Source organism: Stenella coeruleoalba (genome assembly GCF_951394435.1).
Source record: "Stenella coeruleoalba genome assembly, chromosome: 7".
Taxonomy (NCBI): Eukaryota; Metazoa; Chordata; class Mammalia; order Artiodactyla; family Delphinidae; genus Stenella; species Stenella coeruleoalba.
The window spans coordinates 103,993,612-104,017,760 of NC_137153.1; the positions used below are offsets into that span (position 1 = coordinate 103,993,612).

Below are 24,149 nucleotides of genomic sequence, written 5' to 3' on the forward strand. Positions count from 1 at the left end.
GGGCTCTGGAGCCTGGAAGATCTTGATTGTCCAAATACCATGGAGAGGCTGGGCAACCCGGGGCAGTCCCCTTCCCTTCCGAGAGCCTCAGTTGCTCCGTCTCCATCTTTCCAGTGGGAAAAGTGGTGCCCACCTTCAGGAATGTTTCGAGGACCTAGCAGAGATAATGGATGTGAAACCCGAGCACAGAATCTGGCACGCAGTAAGGGTTCAGTAAACATGCTGGCCCTCTCTTTTTTCTTTCTTTCCCACGCGATTCTTTTTTCCAGGGGCCACCTGAGTTTTGCGGTAGCCCCCAGGAAAGATCTAGATGAGGCAGAATGAGAAAAAAAACCCCGTGGGGTGTGTAAACTCAGGCACTGGGGCTCTCCTTCTGCCAGGCTAGTCCACTCTGACCTTCAGTCCGACTGTGAACCTCGCTGGGGCAGGTCCTGGCACATTTTAGAAAGTGTATCTTGTGGCCACAGCTCTCCTCTCTCGATCCCAATTTTCTCATCTGCAAAATGGCAATATTATCTGCCCTGGCTGAAAAACCGTAAGAATTAGTAACCTCATCTGTCACGCACTCCTGAGGGATGTGCTTGATGGAAGTGACAGTAGGAAGATAGATAGCCATGTGTCATCTGAAGAATGGCACAGTAGTGGTAGAATTCCAGGGTCAATGGCATTTTTAGGCAACAGACCTTCCTAGGTATGGAAGACAATTTGTATTTTAGCGTGTGTCCTTCTGCCATAAATAGGGCCTGCAGGTCTCCAGCACCACAGCGGAAGAGATGGTCAATAGCAACCTGAAGGCTGAGCCTCAGAGAACAACTAAATCATATCTATTGAAAAGTTAGGGAGACCCAGGAAAGGCAATGCCTCTGTCTCTCTTTCCAAGAAGACTCTTGGTTTTCAATAAAAATTCCATTAGGAAAACATTTGGAATTGCTAGAAATTCTCAAGGAGGATGAAGAGTACTTCTGTCTGTTATCTGTATAAAATGTTGCCTCCCCAAATCTGGAGCAAATGTCTTTAATAATGTGACCATTAATAATCATTTAAAAAATTCTCCCTTTGACATATTTTTATTCAATACTTAATATGTGAATCGTGATAAGCTCAGGGGACGATTATTGTAGCCAGTGTGATTTAAGAGCAAGGATTTTGGAGTTACACCGACCTGGGTTTGAATTCCATTCTGGCTTTCCTAGCTAAAAACACCTTAGCCCCTTAGGCCTCTGTGAAATGGGGCTGAATGTGACGCTTAGACTGTCTGTGTCACGTGAGTCAGTGAGGTAAAGTGTGTCAGTTGCCCTGCTGTGTGTGGCATGAAGTGCATGCTCTGTAATCGATAGTTTACACTTTATGAGAGTCAGAGGCAAAGGTACTAGGCATAAGGAGCCTGTTTCACTTAGAAGGGAGGATTTCTGAGCACGTGTGTCTGCAGACCCGCTGACCCAGGTCCCCAGACACGATGCCATTGCAGCTGTGTGGTGTGTGGTTTTAAGTCCATCTGAACTGCAACTGAGCAGGGGAGCTGGGAGGCTGCCTGGCTGGGAGAAGTGAGGTAGAGTGGGAGGGGGCACATTCTGGGAGTGGGGAGAGGGGCTGTCCCCTTGGCTTTGGGGATGTTTGGGGGTGGTGATGGTGCAGGTTAAAGAAGCGTTTCAGGGTCCTCACTACCCCCGAGGTGAGCCATCTTACTCTGGTTTTGGATTTTGAACCACTTTCTGTCTATTCTGGGGACCGTCCCAATGGTATACAGAGGCATGTTGGCATTTAACTCCCCAGAGGCAAAAGAAGCTCCTGGCAACTCTGGGCTTCCCAAAGCGGAGCCCAGGCTACTGTGAAGAAGTGGCTCAAACCACGGAGGGGAAGAGGAGCCACTGCAAATGCAGAGGTTGACAGAGGAAAGAAACAACCCATAATCTAAGGGTCTGTCAGTAGGGGGATGGTTAAATAAATAAGGCATATGGGATTATCTCTGAGATCTATTAATAAGCAAGGAACACACACCCACACACACACTCTCACACACACACACACCCCCAATGTGTGGAAGAGTGGGTATGTTAACCGCCACACCAAAAGAAAAAGGTGAAAAAGAAAGGGAACATAGACTTATGTCTAATCTTATCTGTTTGTATAGCATATTTCTGCAGTGATTCAGAAGAAAGTGGTAATACTGACTGCTTCTAGATAGAACAACTGCTTCTAGATAGAACAACTGTTGTCAGGGACACAGTAGAATAGAGACCTCACTATATATCCTTTTTTTTAACTTTTGAATTTTGAACCAACTGGGCCATTAAAAAATAAAATGTATGGGCTTCCCTGGTGGCGCAGTGGTTGAGAGTCCGCCTGCCGATGCAGGGGACATGGGTTCATGCCCCGGTCCGGGAAGATCCCACATGCCGCGGAGCAGCTGGGCACGTGGGCCATGGCCACTGAGCCTGCGTGTCCGGAGCCTGTGCTCCGCAACGGGAGAGGCCACAACAGTGAGAGGCCTGCATACCGCAAAAAAATAAAAATAAAAAAATAAAATGTATGTTAAATCACCCAAACATAATATTAGCTAATATTGTTACAAGGAAACTAAATACTTGACATTTATGATGTGACATGAACCTCATGGCTGACCTTGGAGTTAAATTCTATTGGCCAGATGAGGGGACTGAGGCTGGGAGGGGAAGGAGACTTGCTCACGCTCACATAGCTGTGGGAAGAGGTAGAGCAGGGATCCGACTCCAGGGGATCTGCCCAGAGGCTGCAGGCTTAACCTTTCAGCTACACTGCTTCTACCCACGCTCCCTGGCGCTGGGGCACTCAGGGCTGCCAGCTCATGTTCAGGGAGTGAGAGGAGAACCTGCGGCAGCTTTTACAGGGAAAAAGAGGAACAGAGAGAAGGGTTTACAAGGAGAAAGAATGAAAACACAAAAGGGAGACTTTACGAAGCTGATGAGGTAAATTGCACGTCTGCTGTGATCAAAAGTCACCTCTCCCGTCCTTGCCAGGTACCGGAGCATACGTGTGTACACGCATACACCAACGCACACGCTTCTCTTCGGCTGTGAGACACAAGGCCCCAGAGAAAAAAAATCAAAGAAAGGGCAATCCTAGAGGGCCTTTTCTTTTCTCTTGTTCTTAGGAAAAAAAAAACAAAACCTCATGATTATTCGTTTTCATTTTTGCTTTAGAACTGCGGAGCCTCTAGAAAAAAAAAGATCGGCAAAACAAAACCAGTGATCAGAAGTAAACTTTGAAAAGCAGTGTTTATAAACCAAGGGCAGAATCAGCCTCTGCCTCTGATCTGAAGTTGTTTTACGGGAAGCCACAGGGAAGAGGAGACAAGGACCCGCGTCCCTGGGATAGGGTCTGTGTTAATAAGAAACAGGGTATTTCTTCTGGCTGAATTGCCGCATGTCTACAAATACTGAGTATGATTTCTACAGGTGGCTTCTCGGAGCTCATTAGGTCCTGAAATTTGGCATCAAAAAATACTCATCTCTGGACAAAGGGAAGGTTTTGGCTAGTGTTATGCTCTTTGCCTGTCAGAGATGGCAAGTGTGTCTATTCGTTGGTTATCTGTCACCTAGCCCACTTCTATTTAATAATATTAAAATAACTTGGCATTTGGGTTCTACCCCAAATCTGGCTGTGTGACCTTAGGCAAGTCACTTCACCTTTTTGGGCCACAGATTCTTCGTGCACAAACAGAAGAGTCTGGGCTACATCATTTCTCAGGTCCCTTCTACCTCTGCCTGTGGTTCTGTGATTCTTCCCCCTGGTTCCTCTGAAGCAGTGGTCTCTAGCAAATGCTCCATTTCTGTACCTGCCTCAGTTTCCTGAAGGAATTCACCCTACCTGTTGAAGGTCATTCCTTTTCTCTTTAAAGAGTCATATTAGTCTTAGTATTATCATTATAAACAGTCATGTTATGACCATCTTTTTTCGTTCTCCTTGAAACAACTCATATTGAAAAGGATTTTCATTTCTCCCTCCAGTGCCATTTAGAGTTGCCGTGAGTATCAGATAAAATGACGGAGCCTCGTGAGGAGCAGCCTGCCGACCGTGCCAGCCTCCTCTTTTTTCCTTCTTGATCAGGGAACTGACCATTTCACACATAGCATTTTATAAGTATTAATCTTTATAGGTGGAGGTACCACTTCTTCATTATTCCCTGCATAGTTTGAACATTTGACCAAAGAACAAGGAAGTATACCTCTGGATAAAACATGATAATAGGTAGAAGGAAGGGCCTTTGGAATTAAAAAAAAGAAAAGCAACGATTGTAATGACTATCTTAATGACAATAATAAAAATGTTAATAGCTCTCATTTGCTCAGCCCTTGCTGTGTGCCAGGGCCTCTGTATGGGCTTTCCATGAATTATCTCATTTAATCCTCACAACACTATTAAGTAAGTGGCATCGTACTTTTTGCGTAAAGACTTAGCCATGGTCGCCTAGGCTATACTCAGGAGTCAGGATTCAAACACAAGCTTGTCTGCATCCGAAGCTCTTGTAATTTCCCAGCCCTGTGAGAAGAGGAACAGAGAACTTTTCTCTGTTCTCTCCCATTTATATACGGTACCTGTTGTTGCTATAGCACTGACTGGCTGGGATCGCCTTCCACTGCTTATTCCATAGAGTTCAATTTCGTATTCAGTGGCCTCTCTGAGACCTGTTATGTCCCTGGTACGTTCGGGGGCAAGTAGGGTTATTTCCAGTGGTTCAGACTGCTTTTTGGTATCTCTGATTTTGAGAACAAAGCTGTCGAAGACCCCTTCATCAGCTGTCCAGGACAGACGGAAACCGTCTGGGGTGGCATCTGAAACCAGAAGGTTGTCAACTTCTGGCTCGGCTTCTAGAGGGGGAGAAAATGGTGGAAGGAGGAGAGAGAATATCATTCAGCAGCCCGTGCAATCTTCTCTCCAGTGGGGGTATCAATATGGAGTGATGCCCCAGCTCTCAGAGGTAGAAGTGTCCTGAGATACCGAAAATAAAACTATCAAACACGAACATGTCTAGTAGATCTAGGAGAGGGAAAGGATGGAGTTGACACATTCAGTACAAGCCAAGTGGGTGCTTGCATGTGTGAGTTTTGTCTAAAAGCAATTCTGTAAATCCACATCTGGACTCAGCAGTGGCCCCTCCCATGCATTATTAAACAAGTTCAAAGTCAGTAATTTGTTTACGTTTGCTCTCTGTCCGCCAGTGGCTGAGTGCCCGTGCTCTGTGAGACCCTCTTTTCTTTTTGAAAAGACACATAAACCAGCATTAATGATCTGTAGAGCTGCCCGTGATGATACTACTGATTATATCTCCCTTGATCCTGAGGAAAATGGCTTTTGAAATGTTACAAGTGTTATGTTCTTTTTGGTCTTTTTCTTGGAGCTGCTTTCCTAAAGAAGGCTCCTACTCTTGACTGGCCTGCTTTGTGTTAAATATTCAGTAAGTGTTCAGATGGTAGAACTAAGAATTGGAACCTCTTGTGCTACGTACTTCAGACCCAAGGTATTATCTTGGATTGGCTTAACTAGACAAAACTCAATGTCAAGGTAAATTTAGAGCTGAGTTTCCCTAAGTGCACTTAGAGCAAACTATTCCTGTTTGATCATAATCCATTGTAAAATAAGTTTGGGAAACATTGCCTGGGTAAGTCCCTCTTGGAGAGAAGCATGCACATTAGAATGTTCTCTAAAGCCTTGTGGTCAAGGATCCTGTTAAACTATGTTTAACTCCATGTTTCCAAAACTTATTTGAACATGGAACTTCTTCACTAAGTAGTACCTTTGAATATGGAGTTAGTAAGCTCTAGAAAGACTTTGGGAAATACAGATTGTGGACTGTTAAAGTTGTTCATGCTATATTTCTCTAGGAAGTATTAGTGTTGAGAAAATTATGCATTTAGTCTGTGCTGAAGAATCTCGATGATATTAGTGTTTACCAGTATAAGTGCACAGTTGGTTTTCCAATGACAAGCCCACCTGGGAAGTTTGTCAAGACTACAGTTGAGGCTTTGAGGTGACAAACGTAGTAAATAAGTTTTTGAAATATACTCGCTGGTATATTTCTTTTGAGAAGGCTGAAATGTAGCTGGGGACCAGCCATGATGAACACAGAGGACGGTGACGTGGAGTAAGCACGCAAGAGCTACAGACAAGACATGGCCTAAAGGATTTGGGATGCCTAGTGGAAACATTTCGACCTTCTCGTATCTGGAGTGGGAGAAGGGGAGAGCTTGTTAGAGACATAAGACAAGAGAAAGTGTTGGGGGGGGGTGACATATGGAACAGGCCACATCTATGGATTAAGTAGGGAACATGGACAGGGGTGTTAAAACCGTGGTGATCTCGTAGATGGATTACATGGAAGGGAACCAGGAAGAGGAGAAAATGGCTCACTTGAGCCAAAATACCTGTAACAATCTCAGCCCTCAAGGGCTTGGTTTGGTGCCCTTGGGTGAAGCCAGAGACCGTGACCTCATAGCCAATGCCGGTTATGAGGCCTCTAAGCTCCAGCTTCCTCTGGGTTCCTGAAAGTGTGAATTCCTGGGGGTCCAGCAGCTTCCCAGAATCCACCACCGTTACTAGGAATCTGTCAAAGGCATTCTCCGATGCCATCCAGGAAACTGTGAACCCGTAGGGATTAATGTCGGAAATGGTTAGGTTTTCCAGAAGGGGCAGGGCCTCTGAAAGAAGGGAGGGGTGAAAATAACTCAGGTTAGCAGCACTGACTCTGCTGGGAAAGCACAAGTCTCCACGAGCACTGGTAGATACCCACTCAATCATTAAACATGTTATATATTCAGAAAGTGCATATTTCATAAGAGCTTATTGGGTGCCAGAGGATGTTGTCTTGTGTAAATCTCTCAACCAGCCTATGAGATAGATGTTATTCCCATTATACAGGCAAGAAAACTGAGCTTCAAAGAAGTTGACTGACTTGGCCAAAGTCACAGAGCCTAGTATGTGAGAGAGCAAGATTTTAGCTGGGTCTGACTCCAAAGACCATGAATTTTTCCTGATAAAATCAAATATCTTGTGTTGGGTTTGGTCTCCTTTGTCTATTTCCCACTAACTTGTAGTCTTGAAGGAAATCAGCTTTTTTATTTTATTTTTTAAAGTATACTTCCTTTTTGGTATACTTTGTATATTTCTATTCCACTTCTAGTTCCTATTTTGAATTAAGTTGAATAGGCCAGTTAGTGACATACATCCTCACCAGCTGAGATAAAGGGATGAGGTAAGATTTTTCATGCGTCCGAATGTAACCACTTATGATTATGGCCCAGTAAGGAATACTAAGATTTGCTAATTCTCTTGCTGTTTATTTTCCTGGATAAAGTTAGGCTCTTCAGTAAGTTCTGTCACTATTTGTTCATTCGTTCACCAGACATCTGTTTCTCAGGCACTCTTATTTCATAGGTGCCAAGGGATGCCCCAAAGGAATGACCTTATATCAGCTTGGTTTCTGTCAATACTTCCCAGTTGACAAGGCTTCACATCCATCATCCTATTGAGTCCCCACAATGACACTGTAAGTAGATATCACTACCCGCTCTTCTCCCCCGTGGCAGCAAAGGAAGTAGAGAGGTCAGTGATTTATCCAAGGTCACATATCCACTAGGCGGCTGAGCTGGGATCCAACCCACATCATCTGACTCCGGGTTCAATGTTCTTTCCACACCCTAAGCCAAAGTCTAATAATTAGTCAACCCCACGGGTGCTGGCAAGACCTGAGGCATAAGCAGGGTTAGTGGAGAAGGTCCAGTGGCTCCCCTCTAATAAAACAAAACACAGTCATGGTGAATGTGTTTGTTTTTCATCAAAGTGGGCATGGGGATGGGAATTCCATGGCCAAGCCTGCTTTAGCCACATCTAGGTTAGAGCCTGCTTTTTCACTGAAGCTAAATGGAAGCATTCAAAGAGATAAACGACCTTACACTAATGCCCAGAGTCTAATCCATGGAATGTAAAGAAAAATGTTTAAAAAGAGATGTTTGGTGACTGAAAGAACGAGTGAATGAATGCCCTAACCCCCTAAGCGGAGATTTAAATTTTGCTGTGGCTTGGATTTCCAGTACTTATTTTGAACCACTTGGTGTTTGTCTTGAAGCTTTTTTTTTTTTTAAGCAAATAAGGATCTCCCCCAAATCATAACTCTATCAAAGACAAAGATGAAATGACATATACTGTGCAAACAGGCCTCTTTGTCTGCAAGGCAAGGGTTTCAAATTCTGTTGCAGAGCTTTGTTTAGATAAGTGGCGCCTTTCTCTGATAACTGGCCTCCTTGCACTTCCATGCCATCAAAGCAGAGAATTCTGATGAAAAGGAGGGCGTTCAGGCTAATTAGTCCATCAAGGGCTTGTTATTTATAGTCCCTTATGTTCAGTTTTTTTTTTTGTTGTTTTTTTTCTCTTTTTAAAATGTGCTTCTTTTAAAATGCAGAGTCTTTTCACATCAAGGATTAGCTGAGACAATGCTGTAACTGGATCTAGGATTCCCAAGACCAGCCTCCCTTTCTTCTCTCTGTTCTGTGGGAGGTCCTGCAAGAGGCTACAAATAAGGGCCTGATGGGATCCGTGGCCGGCCATGCTTCCCCTCCTGGGCAGTGAGGTTCTTAGTCATGGCTACTCCTCGCCTCACCCCACTAAGGAATTACTTGTTCTGCATCTGAAGACTGAACAATTGAATTCACATTAGCTAACTGGACAGAAAGCATAACTACTCTCTGATCTTACCTGAAAACGTGTAGTGTTCTCTTAAAAATAATAGGAAAGGGCTTTCCTGGTGGCACAGTAGTTGAGAATCTGCCTGCCAATGCAGGGGACACGGGTTTGAGCCCTGGTCTGGGAGGATCCCACATGCCGCGGAGCAACTGGGCCCGTGAGCCACAACTACTGAGCCTGCGCGTCTGGAGCCTGTGCTCCGCAACAAGAGAGGCCGCGATAGTGAGAAGCCCGTGCACCGTGATGAAGAGTGGCCCCCGCTTGCCACAAGTAGAGAAAGCCCTTGCACATAAACGAAGACCCAACACAGCAAAAGTAAATAAATTAATTAATACACTCCTTCCCCCAAGATCTAAAAATAATAATAATAGGAAAGTCATGATTGCAGAGGTCTATTGTTTCTATCTAGGCTGTTGCTTTTTTTTTTCTTTCTTTTCTCTTCCTTTTTTTTTTTTTTTTCTTATTGCTTATTTTTGAGAACACTACTTTCCTCATATTGTTGGGAGATAGAGGAAAGGACCCAGCAACTGTAAAATGCCTCCGGGATGCCAGGCAGTTAAATTGCACCACATCTATTTAATACCTGAGAATAGGCTGCCAGAGGTGCCCGTGAATTGAATATCTTCTCTTCATACATAAAGGAGTGGGGTTCAGAGAAGTTAAGAACTGGCCAAGGTTATGTAGCTAAAAAGATGTGGAAGAGGATTAGGAACCACATAGCCTGATCTGAAGATCCCCACTCTTCTAGGAAACCATGCTGCCTCTAGTTAAATATGTAATTGAACTTATTAATGTATTTTACTTATATAGATAAATAGCAATTTATAGCAATTCAGACCTCAAGAGAGGCCTGGTTTAAAGTGAAAATCAGCCAGCAAAGTTGGTCTCCTAAAAATTATCATTAGTGGAAGGCAAGAGACTTCTAAATATTTTCTGAGGCTTTTCAGGCTGGAGACTTGGTAAATTGACACCATTTGCATCCTTTGCCATGGATTTAGGATACTTTCAGGAAAGGAAATAGAAAACCATTTGTTTTTGTAATTCAAAGAGAAGTAAGAAGTCGAGTTTAATGAATGGTTAAGGTTTAATTAAAATTGAGATTTATTTGCTATCTTAGATTGAACCTTCCTTAATCTGTTGTAGATGTCAATCTTAAGAAGTAACTTTTTTAGAAGAAAAAGATAAATTATTTTATTTCTGGGGCAGGTAGTTCATGGGCTGCTTTACCTAGCATGACTTATGGACAAAATCCTGCCTTGGGCCATTTGTAACTTAGAACTCACTCTTCAGCCAGGATCTCCAAACCGTGACTCAGAAAACCTATAAAACTGGGCACAGGATTCCCTGGCAGTTTTATACAACTGTTGAGTCTACTGGCTCCATTTCCTAAGAGTGGCTGTGAAAGGTCTCTCTTTGCAAGAGTATTTGCTTTCTTTTCACGTAGAAGTTTACATATGGAATGAAGGCTATATTGGGGGTTGAATTTCCCTTTAGAATGCCTATCCTCTTTCTTTTCCCCATTTTAGAATTCTGAACAGACAAGCAAGAACCTCTGAATGAGTACCTGTCACGACAAAGGCAGTGAGGGGTCTGGTGGGGTCCCCAGCCCAGGTGGTCCCTGCCACACTAACGTCACAGCCAGTGTTCTCCACCAAGCCTGTGATGTGAGCGTGCTGTGCGTCTCCTGAGACTGTGAACTGCCGGGGCTCCTGCAGCGAGGGAGAAAGCCTAACACTGATAACAATCTTTGCAAAAGGCCCGGCTTGAGTGGTCCGTGACACGGTGAAGCTGTCAGGGGTAATATTGCTAAGGATTAGCATACGCCCAGCAGTGGCTCTGGCTCTGAGGGAAAGGAACATGGGCAGAGAGAAAGAGAGACACATTATGAGAGGAAGCAGAGGATTTCTACAGAACGTACCCATAGAATATGAAAGTATCAATCCCTCCAAATATTTGCAGAAAGGTAGTGTATTAGGTTGTGTCCACACCTGCATTGGTTATAATGTTAGAAAATACATTGCTTTCTCTGCAGGTGTGGACTTGCATTTTTTTTTTTAAGTAGAGACGTGACCACTTGCGGGTCATGTATGAAGAAAAGTGAAGAAGCCATTATAGCAGTAGATGAATTATTGTAAAGATGTATTAAGAGTACATTTTCTAAGGTTTGCGATGGGACACTAGCTCTGTAAGATGTTCCAAGAAAAGATAGCTTCACATTATATTGAATATTGTATCTCACCCTAGAGATTCACGAAGCATACTAGCATTTTAAAGGCCTCAGAATGCTGGTTCTGTAAAGAAGCCTACTTAATTTTGTTTAGCCCAGCACTTCATAAGCTTATCAATGGATACCTTTCCTGAGGAGTATTCTCTGAACATCTCAAGTTGCTGATGTGCCCCTGAACATGCCTTAGAAAATGCTACTTTGGAGTTTCCCGATTTAGTCTTCTGTGATCTATTTGGACTGTAGAAATTAAAGGTTAATATCCACAGAAGAGAAATTCTTTGTAGTAGTCAAAAACCCAGATGTATGCACCATAGGAAAATCCACATCTCACTCTAAACACTATAAAGGTGAAAATGTCCTCTATTTAAAAATTCCTGGTATATGTAAAAGTTAAAGGAAAACTTGAAGTTAGACTTTGCGTTTTCTGATTATGAAATTCACTTATTGGATAATTTGGAAAGATGGATGGTTCCCCTGAGGTTAAGTTTCTCTTGTCCCTTAAAATCTAGATAATCAGTGATGAGAACGATTCATTTTTAATGTAGGGGGCCTATACTGCTAGTTTCAACTGGGATGTATATGGTCTGGCCACCTAAATGCACATTTATCAAATAATACTAACATTAAAATAAGTTCAACCCAGACTGTATTTTAGAGAGAGGCAACAGTCCTGGAGGATTGAGATACTAGGATCAGGATTTAGGGTTGGGAAGAAGCAGACCCTTTCTTCCAAGGACTCGGGTGTTGTTTTGCTGCAGCTCCAGTATTTGGAGGAAAGAAGGAGCTCATCTGGATAAACTTTAACTGGACAACTGCACAGCATAACTCAATGCCATAGAGTCTCTAAGGACAAATGAATCTGGCTCAGAAGCAGAGGACAGCCGTAAGTAATGGCATGGGATTTCCTCCTTAGCAATTAGTTAGAGAAGCTAATGATGCTATAATTTTCAGGTACAGCATTGGCAAATTACCTCAACCACAGAAAAAGTGAAATCCTTCAAATGGGACTCTGTCTGCTTTTTCCTTATATTTTGCTGTGGAAGGAATCTCCCGAATTAAGGACGCACGTTAGGACTCTTTTCATGCTACCAGACAGAGACTGGCAGTGCCAAAACCCAATAAGACCTGGGTTTGCAAGGTTAGCTTAACCTCTAGCTGTCTCCCAAATGATGCAACCAAGCTGAAAAGCGAGGTGCAAGAAGAGAACTCAGAGAGTGGTAGTTAGGGTCCGGTCAGTGTTGCATGCAAGCTAGGGGTGTTTTTCTTTTACCACTTCTAACCCTTTGAAACAGTTTCTTGACATGTTGTCTGCTTCCAGGAAAGACAGACATTTTCAAAAACTTAATACTCTGAATGCTCACCACATGCACCAAGATTGGAACAAGATGATAGATGAAAAGAAGACTCTGACACTTTGTGACAGATGTCAGTGGATGACAAAACATACTTGATAGAGTAAATGTCAAAAAAAGAGCAGTCTGTAGGGAATGCAGACAAAAGTCTCAAGAACAAGATGAGACCACTGGGTCCTCTCGCGTGGGACTTGGGGTGTGCTTTGGGGTCTTTTTCTCTGCATGCTAGTGACACTACTTTTAAAATCTTGGTGGAGAGAAAGAGAATGTAGACCGTTCTGACCGAGGAAACAACAATGACATGCACACACCCCTTTGAATAAGACACGTGGGCAAACTTTGATTAGAAAGACCACAGGCAGACAATAATGGGAACTGGAAAAGATTATTCGAGATCAGATGAAAGGATGGCTTGGAAATTCAACCAAAGCACATCAGGTTAACTCTATACAAACAAACAGAGCAACTCCAGATGTGAGTGCGTATTTAGAAAAAAGAGGTTGACACAGAAGTTCCTTAATTTGGGGTGAGAATTTTTCTTTTTAAAGTTTTCAAGCTCTGATTTGGATGTCTCTGTCAAATTTGAGAAGGATCTGGAGGGACCAGGAGGGTGAAAAATGGGTAGAGGTTGATTTTTTTGGAACGCTCTTCGGGGGAAGTTCAAGGGAGAGTGAAGAACCCATCGTGGGAAATACATGTGGTTGCTTGGACCATCAGGGTCTGAGCACACTGCCTGCCAATCAGCCCGTGGAGGTGGACAGTGTAATCAGAAGAAGCTTTGAGGTTGGTGATGACAAAGCTGCGAGACGCCGCAGGCGCAGAACGTACCACCATTTCCTGGAGGTGGTCAGAATTCCTAACTTCTATAAGAAAGCTATCAAAGGCAGACTCCTGAGCTACCCATGAGATGGACACACTGCCCGAGGTCACATTTGAGACAGTGAGGCAGCTAAGGAGAGGTTCAGCTACTAAAGCAAGAAGAAAAAAATACGAAAGTGTGTCAGTTCAAAACACTATTAGAGGGACTTCCCTGGTGGCGCAGTGATTAAGAATCCGCCTGCCAATGCAGGGGACAAGGGTTCAAGCTCTGGTCCGGGAAGATCCCACATGCCACGGAGCAACTAAGCCCGTGAGCCACAACTACTGAGCCTATGCTCTAGGGCCCATGAGCCACAACTACTGAAGCCTGCATGCCTAGAGCCCGTGCTCCTCAACAAGAGAGGCCACCGCAATGAGAAGCCCGAGCACTGCATCGAAGAGTAGCCCCTGCTGGCCGCAAGTAGAGAAAGCCCACGCGTGGCAATGAAGACCCAACACAGCCAAAAAAAAAAACAAAAAAACAAAAAACAAACAAAAAAAAACACTATTAGAGGGTCAAAATCAAAACATGTAAGACTAAATCCATAAAGTTTTAGCCTTAACCCTCTGGTAAAGACACTTGCCTTTTTTTGAAAACCAACTTGAGCCGTGAGGAAGAAATATATGTGTTTGACTAATTTCCCTAGGTTTTGGTATACTTTCATCTGGCTGGGCTGAGAACTAGATATTGCTGGCTCACTGCTTTTCCTGTGGTCCATGCTGATAACACTTTGTGGACTCATGTGGAATGAGGACAGACTCTCCCTCAGCTGTGAGTGATTTAAATGATAGATGCTTTTGATACTACAATGTTAACCCTTCTCTTAAATTGCCCTAGAATATGGGACCCCTTTTTGTGGTCAAGAAGAAAAGACTCTCCTATGCTTACTCCACAAATAACTTTAAATTTCAGTTTGTGATATCTCACTTTATCTCTCAAGAGAAGGCATTGTCCAAAATGTGCTGAGAATGCTATTTTGAATGGACAAGGCTCTCCTTTCTGAATTCACATAGAATCGTCTTTTGCTGCATTCCAGAGAGCATTTCCCATAGTGTGTATGTCACAGGTACCGCGGATTTGGTGAAAGTGGTTCACTCTTTTGTTGACCAAATTCCTTATTTAAACTCTACTTTTATTTTTGCCATCTGCCATTCACTGTTCTGGAAGCAAGCCAGCATGTTCTGGTCTTTTCTCCTAGAGGTGGCATTGGAATTGGAGTGGTCTGAATGGCATGATTTCCTCGTGAACTCATGTGGTGAATAATCTTTGCTCTTTCTCATCACTTGCCCAATTCAGTTTCATTAAATCGTTGGAATATTTGGGTATTAGGAAGTCAAAGGCACTAGGAAGACAAGACAGTTGGATAACACACAATATAAGTTTTAAGACCTCTCTGACCAATATAGACGTCTTTCCAAGTCAAGGACAGCTCTCATCATGGCTTTTTGGCTACTGATGAGGAGAATTCTTTTCTCCAGATTCAACTTGGCATTCTGGACCAAACTACATTTTATGCTGCAAATGTCCTGGTCAGGGACAAATTAGGAAAGTCACCATTTGGGCTGCTGCTGGAAGAGAGTTATGTTAAATAGCGCTCCAGCCTAGTGTCACGGAACAGTTAGTGCCCTGTGGCCTGTGCTTCAATGGGCAGGAAGGAGTGGCTTTGCCCTGCAAAAAAGATTCTGGAGAGAGGGTGTTAGGAACAGGCGAATGTGCATGTACCTGTGGTGGCCGTGGCACTGATGGTTTTGGTCCGGATGCTGGGAGTGAGTCCAGAGAGGTAGACAATAAAATCATTATTAGGGCGGAGCCCTGAGATGTGAGCAGTTCGTTCAGCACCAGAGATGTTATATTCCATCGTTTCCAGGAACCTATTGGAATCAATAATTTCAATGGTAAAGGTCTTGAAGGCCCCATCGGTGGCTGTCCAGGAGAGATTGAAGCTCTCAGGAGTGATGTCGGAAACATTTAAGTTTCCGATTTCAGGTTCTCCGGCTGAAAAAGGAGGGGTAGGAGAGAAGAAACAAATAAATCTGAGTTAATCATTGCGTTTGGGTTTTAAGACTGCAGTTGTTAACAGAACCATAGCCAGCTAGAAAGATCCGACAGTTCAGGCTTAGGGTGACACGAAGAGATGTTACCAATCAGTGCCAATGGGAGAGAAAAAGGGGATTTATTAAAAGAAAAATACAAAAAGGAAGGTATGGCAATTAGATTTCCCCGCTCCCGAGCTGCCACACAAGATCAGGGCCTGGCCGAGATCTGGCGTGTGTGAGGAGACATGCCCAGTGACGGCAGCAGGACCTGTTCTGTCGAAGCCCAGATGCTTCTGGGAGCCACACCTCAGGGATGCTGGCCATCGGTCAAAAGATACGAGCGCTGGCGGCTTCTAGTCTCTTAAATTGCACTCAGGAGACCACAAGTACTTGGCTGCAGCCAGCGGACATCCTTTGCTTTGAGGGAGCTCCCATCTGTTCAGATGACGACTAAATAATTCTGACGCCATTACCCTCCCAAGGTGGTACCTTGAGGCTTCTGATTTTGTGACTTAAAGGGAATTGGCAATTTGTCAATGTAAATCTTGGTATTTTCATCATACTTCTGACAAGGGCCAGCTGTTCTCATATTCTGTTAAAATAGCTTGTCTTTTCTTAACTGCTTCTACATGGGCCAAGAAAGCTAGTATTGCATTGCCAACCAAGAGAGCTGAGCCAGGACAAGGCCATCAGGCAACCCTGTTTGGCCAAGAAGTAACATTTTGTCTCAGAGATGATCCTACCAGTGGTTTTCCAAGCAACAGGAATAAAATGTGCAGAAGGCAGGCAGAAGCAAGATTTGAAAAGCTAGTATTGTCTCTCTAGCAAGGCAGGAGAAAGACTTCCCGTCCCAAGAGATCTGGTGAAACGCAGGTCAGATGGAATTATGGCCCTTCTTCCCCACAGACCAACTTGTCAGGAGCAAGAATGTTGCTATCATTATAAAGAAAAAATATATATATATAAATACTAAGAACACCCAAACCGCAAGATCTTCAGGAAAGATCAAAAGTGGCGGGTGATTTCTTTGCCTTCTGAGACGGGATTGTTTATGGATGTTAGATAAAAGAGCCCTGAGTCCATCCAGGGCAGCCTCAGCTGCAATTTTTAGGCATTTCAGGGTCACCAGTCATGCAGCAGTTGTCTGTGCTGTGTGTTTATCTCAGCGAGAGTTACTGAAATGATTGAGGCTAAAATGCAGAGCTTTTGCTAGAATCCACTAGGACACACAGGTTTGCAGAAAAGTTTAGTTGCAATAATTATAGGAAAATGGGGCAGGCATATGCAAAAACCAAACCTGACCGCCTCTGTTCAGTTTCACACCAGCGGAGGCACATGGGAAGATGAAACATGGAAACCAGTGCTGGGGAGGGCTGGGCTCTTGAGCAGGCTGCAGGGAAACACTGAATGCCCTGTCACTGGAGCAGAGTGATGAGTAAACTGTAAGGCACCCTCCTGGGTCCGGGCTGGGAGTGTGCCATGCAAAGGCCAGCAGTCCAGGGAGCAACTCTCCATTAAAAGAACAAAAAGGGCATCAGATCTTTGACATTCATAGCCCGGACATTCTTTGTTTCACATGCTGCTGTGTGTACTTCTGCTAATGAATGGCTTGTTCTTTGGTACTGTCTCCAGTCATAATTGTGTGATTTTTTTGTTTTTTTTTCTTTTTTGGTCTAGCTATTTGCTAATTTGATGTTCTAACAGTGACTTGAGTATCTGAGAGAATTGCCCGGAGGAGGAGGGTAATTCAGTTCTCGTATTATACTCAGTGCATTTTAAAGAAACATTTAAATTAAAACATTTCTTTTAAATGCAAGAACCACATGCCCATACCCTTGAGGGATCTGGGATAGTAAAGCAGCATTGGCAGCTAGGAAAGAGACTCTCTAAGGTAAATAATCTGTGCTCCACCAGAACTCACACGACGGAAGGGTCGGCTCTTAGTTATAGCCAAGCACTGGAGAAAAGAGTTAAGACCATCGGGCTGTCTCGTGAAATGGAAAGCCATCCTTTAGAAGAGATGTAGTTACAGGATTGGATAGGTAAGGTCTGGGAGAGGCTAGAGGTCAGAAGAGGTAGCATCTGCACGTTCATTCTTGAGATGTCAGAGGCGTCTGGACCAAGGCGCAGCCCATAGGGAGGTGTGTGAGCATGCAAGTTCAGTAGCTGATGGGCGCGTGGGAAGGATTTAGATATGGACAGAAGCTGGCTCCCCACACGCCTCTTGGAGAGAAAGCATCATGGACAGGGAGAGGAAGGTACCTGTGGAGGCCTCAGCAGAGAGCATTGGTGTTCTATAGCCCCGGATCACCCCGTAGATGGTGACTCTGTAAGGGGTGGCGGCCTTGAGGCCCTGGATGTCCGCAGCCCGCAGGCTGCCGGGCACCGTGAGGTTCTGAGCTGCCTCCACCCTGTTGGCCTCCTGCACCTGAATGACAAAATGCTCATAGGCCTGGTCAGCTGTGGTCCAGTTGAGTTTGAGGCCGTCCCAGCCAGCCTCGGTCACGGCTAAGTGTCCCAGCTGGGGGAGCTCCGCTGAAGAAGGACAGAGAGGAATTTGTCAGTGCTGCAAACAGAAAGCGAAGAAACCAAACGTCCCACAGCCCAGCTCTAGGGAAGAAAGAAAGGGGCAAGAGATTTTCTTATGTTTGTGTGTGTGGTCATTCTTGGTCTCGGGGAGTTTCCTGTCTGAACTGCAGTAATCTGGCCACAGCTTTCTTCAGGAGTTGAAGATGGTCAGAAAAGGGAACATCTACACTGTTCCTCCTTGAGATGGCCATGCCGTCACGACCGCTGACAACCCACTGCTGGGAGGTCTCTGAGGATCATGAGATCCTCAGATCACGAGATCCTTTAGGGTGCATGACTAGCACCCTAAAGGCCCATGAAAAATGTGGGATTGTGGGTCAGGGTAAGAGAAGTAGGAGTTGGTTAAAAGTACAGGCTCTGGAGGCAGATGGGCCTTGGTTAGAACTCCAGCACCGATGTTTGCTAGCTGCGTAATCTTGGGCATGTCACCCAGGTCATCTCTGAGCCTTGTGCCCCTCATCTTCAATTGGAGCTGACAGTACCATTTCATTGGAATGTGTGATGATTGGATGATAATATTTATAAACCTCTGAGTTTATACCTGACAGATACCTGACGTCACACCTGATACATAGTGAGGACCTGGTAAGTGGCAGCCTAACAGACACACAGCTGTTCCTTGGTACCCTTGGGGGATGGGTTCCAGGACCCCCATAGATAACAAGCTGAGGATGCATGTAAAATGCTGTAGTATTTGCATATCGCCTATGCACATCCTCCTGTATACTTTAAAAACTCATCTCTAGATTACTTATAACACCTAATGCGATGTAAATGCTATGTGTGTAGTTACCAGCACATGGAAAATTCAAGTCTGGCCTTTTGGAGCTTCCTGGAATTTTTTTCCCTAGTATTTTCTATCCTCAGTTCGTTGGCTCTGAGAATGCAGAGCTGTGTATCACTGTTTCGATGTTTCTCCTTGGAACTTCTTGGTCACGTGGGAGAGAATTACCTGCTTCGTCTCAGTACTGGACTTTGGAGAGATCATCTCATTGTTGGCCACAGGCTGTCTGACGGGGTGTATAAAGCATGTGCTGAATCAGGTTTGGACAAGTCCGATGTTTTATCTCTGGACTTTTCTCATCCTTCAGAGATCAAAGTTTCCGTACTGTACTGGATTCTTGGCTTTGCATTTTCCCTCCCCCCTTCTCCTGATAGCACTTTGTGTCTGATTGAAGAATGTCTGCATCACAAACAAGGCCGTTTGTGCCTACTCTTCCTTAAAAGTGATTATGTTTTGCTCAGCAAATGGTGCAGAGCAGGGCCCACTATTCGTTTTTCTACAAGGTAGGAAGGAAATTTAACGTAGTCATTGCTGATTTAGAAAGTTTGGGTTCCGGATATGGAAACACTCACTACTTAGTGGAATGCTGCTCAGGGTGAAGTGCAATCTCCCAGCCTCTCTTCTTAAGGCTGAAGTGGCCACGGATTTGAAGTCAGAAAAGAAAATATCTGCAAGATTTCCCCCAGAAAGAGTATGAGATATTCCAGGATTCAGTGCACAAGGCGAGTGTGGGCAGCCCTCTCCTCCTTCCCAGCTCACCAAGAATAGCTGTTCATTTATCTGTCACATAGTGGGGCTCCTTGTAAGATTTTACGTGCAAAAGGAATTTGCTGCTAAAAACAAAACGTTTACAAAACGTTGACGAACTACAGATGCGGATCGTTAGCACCCTGCTCCCGGATCCCAGGTGTCTCAAAGGCCCCCTTTGCTCTTGTCTGGTTTGACAATCTTCTGGGAAACACAGGCCGTGGATAATCGGGCCCGTTTAGGTGTATTGCAACATTACTTTTCTTATTTGGGGAATTGTGTGTCGTTTCTAGCAAGGGCCAGGTTTATTTGGTATGTATGAGCAAGGAAAACAATTCATTGATTAGGTTATTTGGGCGGCCTTTTCAAAACACGGTATGTGTAGAGAAGGGCATGGGCTTAGGGCCCAGCATAAAAACCCTGTTCCCCCAAATCGGGCTCACTTTCCCATGACTTTTTTTAAAGTTGTTTCTAGAAACCGCATGACCAGCACAGAGTTTTCTATAACAGATGGAGTTGCACATCTTCAGGGGACAAACTGAGATGAATTGTTTTTCCTCTTCAAACTGAATCAAAAACTTTGAGGTCAAACGTGACTGTCCTTTCTTAGAAATAGCCCTGCCTTGAGGATCTGTTAAGGAGAGAGAGACTTGGCTAACTTCAGCAGAAGATGGTAGATCATTTCAAAGGTTATTCTGTGGAGGTCTGACTACCAGATGGATGTCAGTAAGTGACTCTGAGGCCACTTATGATAAGATTTCTCTAGAAAGTTCTGACCTTATTCTTGTGTCACAGCCCTACTGTTTATGCTATTTATATTATGATACGTTGCTATCTGATAAATTTAGCTATTTGGCATTCAAAATTTACTACAGGAGGGGTGCTTTGCTATGTACTTTTGTTCATTATCTCATTTACTGCTCAAGACAGTGTTCTGAGGTAGGAGTATTATCTCTGATTTGAAGGTGAGAAATGAAGGCTCAGAGGTGTACAATGAGATACCCAAGAATATTCGGCCAGAAAGGTGGAATTCCAACCCACACCCTCCGGAGTTAGAGCTTGTGTTCACGCTGCCTGCCAACAGCTTTGAGAGAGGGCCCTGATGCATGGGGAATTTTCTCTATTCCAGTGAATTGGCTGACACAATCAGGTCCCTGGTCTGGGAGGAGGGTCATGTACCTGTGATGACCTCCACAGCAAGGGGCTGCGTGCTGCGGCCCCTGACCTCGCCACGCAGGGTAATTGTATAAGGGGTACCAGCCCTGAGGCCTGGGATTTCCGCGGAGCACAGGCTGCCAGGAACCGTGAGACTGTGAGCTTCTTGGGTCTGGTCAGCCGCCTGGATCTCAATGACAAACTGCTCATAGATCCCATCTGGGCTGGTCCAGTCCAGTCTGAGGGCATCCCAGCTAACCTCAGTCACGGTGAGGTTCCCCAGATCTGGAACCTCCTCTGCGTAAGAAGACAGAGTTGCTGAGTTACTAAAAAAGGCAGTTGCATGCTGGGATTCAGGCGAGATGGCATTTTGGCTGAGGCTGGGGTGAGTTGTTTGGTGAGTGCTGATCACAGACGCGTGATTTACAGCCGGTGTTGAGGACACTCTGTTGGCACTAAAGCCAGGGCTTTTCTAGTCAGCCTTTGGAAATGAAAGATAGTTCTCAGAATTGTTCACAACTTCCATTCTTGACATACAAATGGTGCTTTGGGGAGTCCTCTGATGCATTCTTAAAATGAGCTCAGATCAACGTTTATTTTTTCCCCACTCGCAGAGCGTGCTTTCCAACTTCTTAGCTATTACGACTGAAACTTGCTTTAAAAGAAAAGTCACCTCAATTTATATAAAAGAAGAGTAGGTGGAACTTTCCATGGAATTGGCTGCCATGCTAGGACTAGGACGCGGCCAAATAAGGGACAGGACCTTTGTATGGAAGCAGGGATGATTCATCGGTATTTCCCACTGGGGTAGGGGCTGAGCCCAGTTTAGAGGAGGGAAGAGCGTTGATGCCTCCTGAGCAGAGACAGTGGGAGGAAACAAATTAATGAAGTAGCCTAGAATACCTGTCAAGACTTCAACAGAGAGAGGGGTTGTGCTGAAGTCCCGAGTCACCCCGCGGATGGTGACTCTATAGTGTGTGTCTGCCTTGAGCCCAGGCAGGTCCACGGACCTCAGTCCTCCCGGGACAGTGAGGTTTTGGGCTGCCTCCTCTGTGTCAGTTTCCTGCACCTGAATGAGAAACTGCTCGTAGGCTCCTTCCGGAGCTGTCCAGTGGAGTTTGAGGGCATCCCAGCCCACCTCGGACACCGTGACCTCTCCCAAATGGGGAGCTTCTCCTGGAGAAGGACAAAAAACCAGGGAGATCAGCTCGGTGCTTTGAGACCACCTGGAGGGGTGGGATAGGGAGGGTGAGAGGGAGGGAGACGCAAGAGGGAGGAGATATGGGAACATATGTATATGTATAACTGATTCACTTTGTTATAAAGCAGAAACTAACACACCATTGTTAAGCAATTATACTCCAATAAAGATGTAAAAAAAAAAAAAAACGAATGGGCAAATGTTGAGATAGTAAATGCAAATAAAAAAGATAAAATATTTAAAAAAAGAACTAGTTTAACGATCCAATCACACACCAAGATCCAGGGACTCCTTAACGAAAGAATAGGCTTTATATTACCTTTTTTTTTTTTTTTTAATGTGACTTTCTTTAGATAACCATGCAGCTTCCTAAATTTGAGAAATAGATCCAAGGGGGTGAGGCGTAGGAAAACGTTTGTGATCTTATTTCATTAAGGAATTGCCCTAGCCTCCGGCAGACAAAGAGATTATTATTATTTTTTCCTTCTAAATATAATGCCTTAACATCCCTCACCAGGAGGGAGCCTGTTTGTGAAGCCAAAGGTCCCTGCCACTGGGGCTGTGTGTATAGTCCCCAGGCTGGGCTATGCACAGCCCTAGAGGCTGTGGTTCACATGGGGTGCAGTGAGAAAGCTACCCCAGGAGTTGTGCGGCTTGATATCTTCCCATCATTAGGCACCATAGTGCTATTACTTAAGGTACTCAAATCTATTCAGAAACGAGTTGCGGGGCTTCCCTGGTGGGAAGTGGTTGAGAGTCCGCCTGCCGATGCAGGGGACACGGGTTCGTACCCCGGTCCGGGAAGATCCCACGTGCCGCGGAGCGGCTGGGCCCGTGAGCCATGGCCGCTGAGCATTCGCGTCCAGAGCCTGTGCTCCGCAACGGGAGAGGCCACAACAGTGAGAGAGGCCCGCGTACCGCAAACAAAACAAAACAAAAACAAAAACGAGTTGCATCTGATTATCCTTGGGCAGGTTCCTGTTGGGAAAAACAGAAGCTATAGACGGAAAGGTAAGAGGTACCTGTGGAGGCCTCAGCAGAGAGCATTGGTGTTCTATGGCCCCGGATCACCCCGTAGATGGTGACTCTGTAAGGGGTGGCGGCCTTGAGGCCCTGGATGTCCGCAGCCCGCAGGCTGCCGGGCACCGTGAGGTTCTGAGCTGCCTCCACCCTGTTGGCCTCCTGCACCTGAATGACAAAATGCTCATAGGCCTGGTCAGCTGTGGTCCAGTTGAGTTTGAGGCCGTCCCAGCCAGCCTCGGTCACGGTGAGGTTTTCCATTTCAGGGGCGTGGTCTGAATAATGACAGAGACGGGGTCAGTTAAATCATTCCTGAAATGCTTTCCATCTGGGAACTCAGAAATGGCAAACCCGCTGCCAATGCTGCGAGACCATGGGGGCCGCAAGGCCCACCTGCATCCCTGAGCCATGCTGTCGCCATCAGAACACCAACAGATAAATCAATAGAATACTTATTTTGCCTTGTTGTGTGTTTGGGTTTGACTTTTGAATACGGTGTTTTTCTACTGAGCAGTGTCCTGTGGATTTGGAAAATGCTACACGTCTGTGTTAGTACTGCTCTGGGCTGCAGTTTCCACTTTGGAAAGCGGCTCTCATCTTAAAGGTGAGATCATAGGAACAGCCTTCGGCTACGCTTGGGATCCTTGGCCTGAGCCGTCCAGCCTTCTGTGTTTTGAGGAAATTGCCTCCTCTGAGATTCTCTTCCTTTCCGTGCTTCCTCAATCTCTCCTGGAAGGCATGTTTTAGTCTCTTTATGTTGGGATTTTGTCAGTTTCTGGGGCTCAAATCAGTTTACTTCAGAATGATCAGAGATAAATTAACACAGTACAAGTAAGACTGTCCAGAGGAAGTCACTGAGTCTTCGCAAAGCTGTCCCTCATTGGATAGAAAGAAAGACTGAGGCCCTGGGAGAAATAGCTTATTAAGCTCAGTTAAAACTTGCCGTCTTTATTCATCTCTAGAATGAGCAAAGCACAGAACGTTCACTTGTCTGAATGCATATGCCTTCAAGGGGATAATTTGCCCAGGGCAGAGCCTAAATGGACTTCGCATCACCTAGGAAGAAAGGATTTTCTCTGGAAACAGATCCCCTAAACAACAGAGTAAGAACTGCCTTGAGCTCATTTAGGTGAACAAGTTGTTTCTCTCTATATGCCTCACATCGGCTGCTCATTTCAAATCAGTCCTATCTGTCCATTAAAGCAGACGTCTCACTTGAAAACCTTAGCTTGCAGTTGGATAGAAGATATCCTTTCAGAGGGGAAAATGTTTCTTTTCAAGAATCTTTTTGATTCAGACTTTTCTACGTTCTGGGGAAGGTTCTTCCTAATTGTTCCATTTTGGCAAAGCTGACACTCCTTCAAATCTTGTTTGATCTAGAACAGCGGTCTGCCAACTATGACCTGAGGGTCAAATCCAGCCTGCTGCCTCTCTTGGTAATAAGTGAGCTGACAACAGTTTTTA

At 44.9% G+C, this 24,149-nt stretch overlaps 1 protein-coding gene across 1 annotated transcript in view; it reads right to left on the bottom strand.

Moving 5' to 3' along the window:
* TNC (tenascin C) overlaps positions 1–24,149 on the bottom strand; it is a 94,021-nt gene that overhangs the window by 20,513 nt on the left and 49,359 nt on the right. The window contains 10 exon segments of the mRNA XM_079926013.1: positions 4,575–4,847; positions 6,402–6,674; positions 10,280–10,532; positions 10,535–10,555; positions 12,991–13,262; positions 14,876–15,148; positions 17,452–17,724; positions 20,489–20,761; positions 21,368–21,640; positions 22,688–22,960. Of these exon segments, the coding sequence (XP_079782139.1) occupies positions 4,575–4,847; positions 6,402–6,674; positions 10,280–10,532; positions 10,535–10,555; positions 12,991–13,262; positions 14,876–15,148; positions 17,452–17,724; positions 20,489–20,761; positions 21,368–21,640; positions 22,688–22,960 (2,457 nt within the window).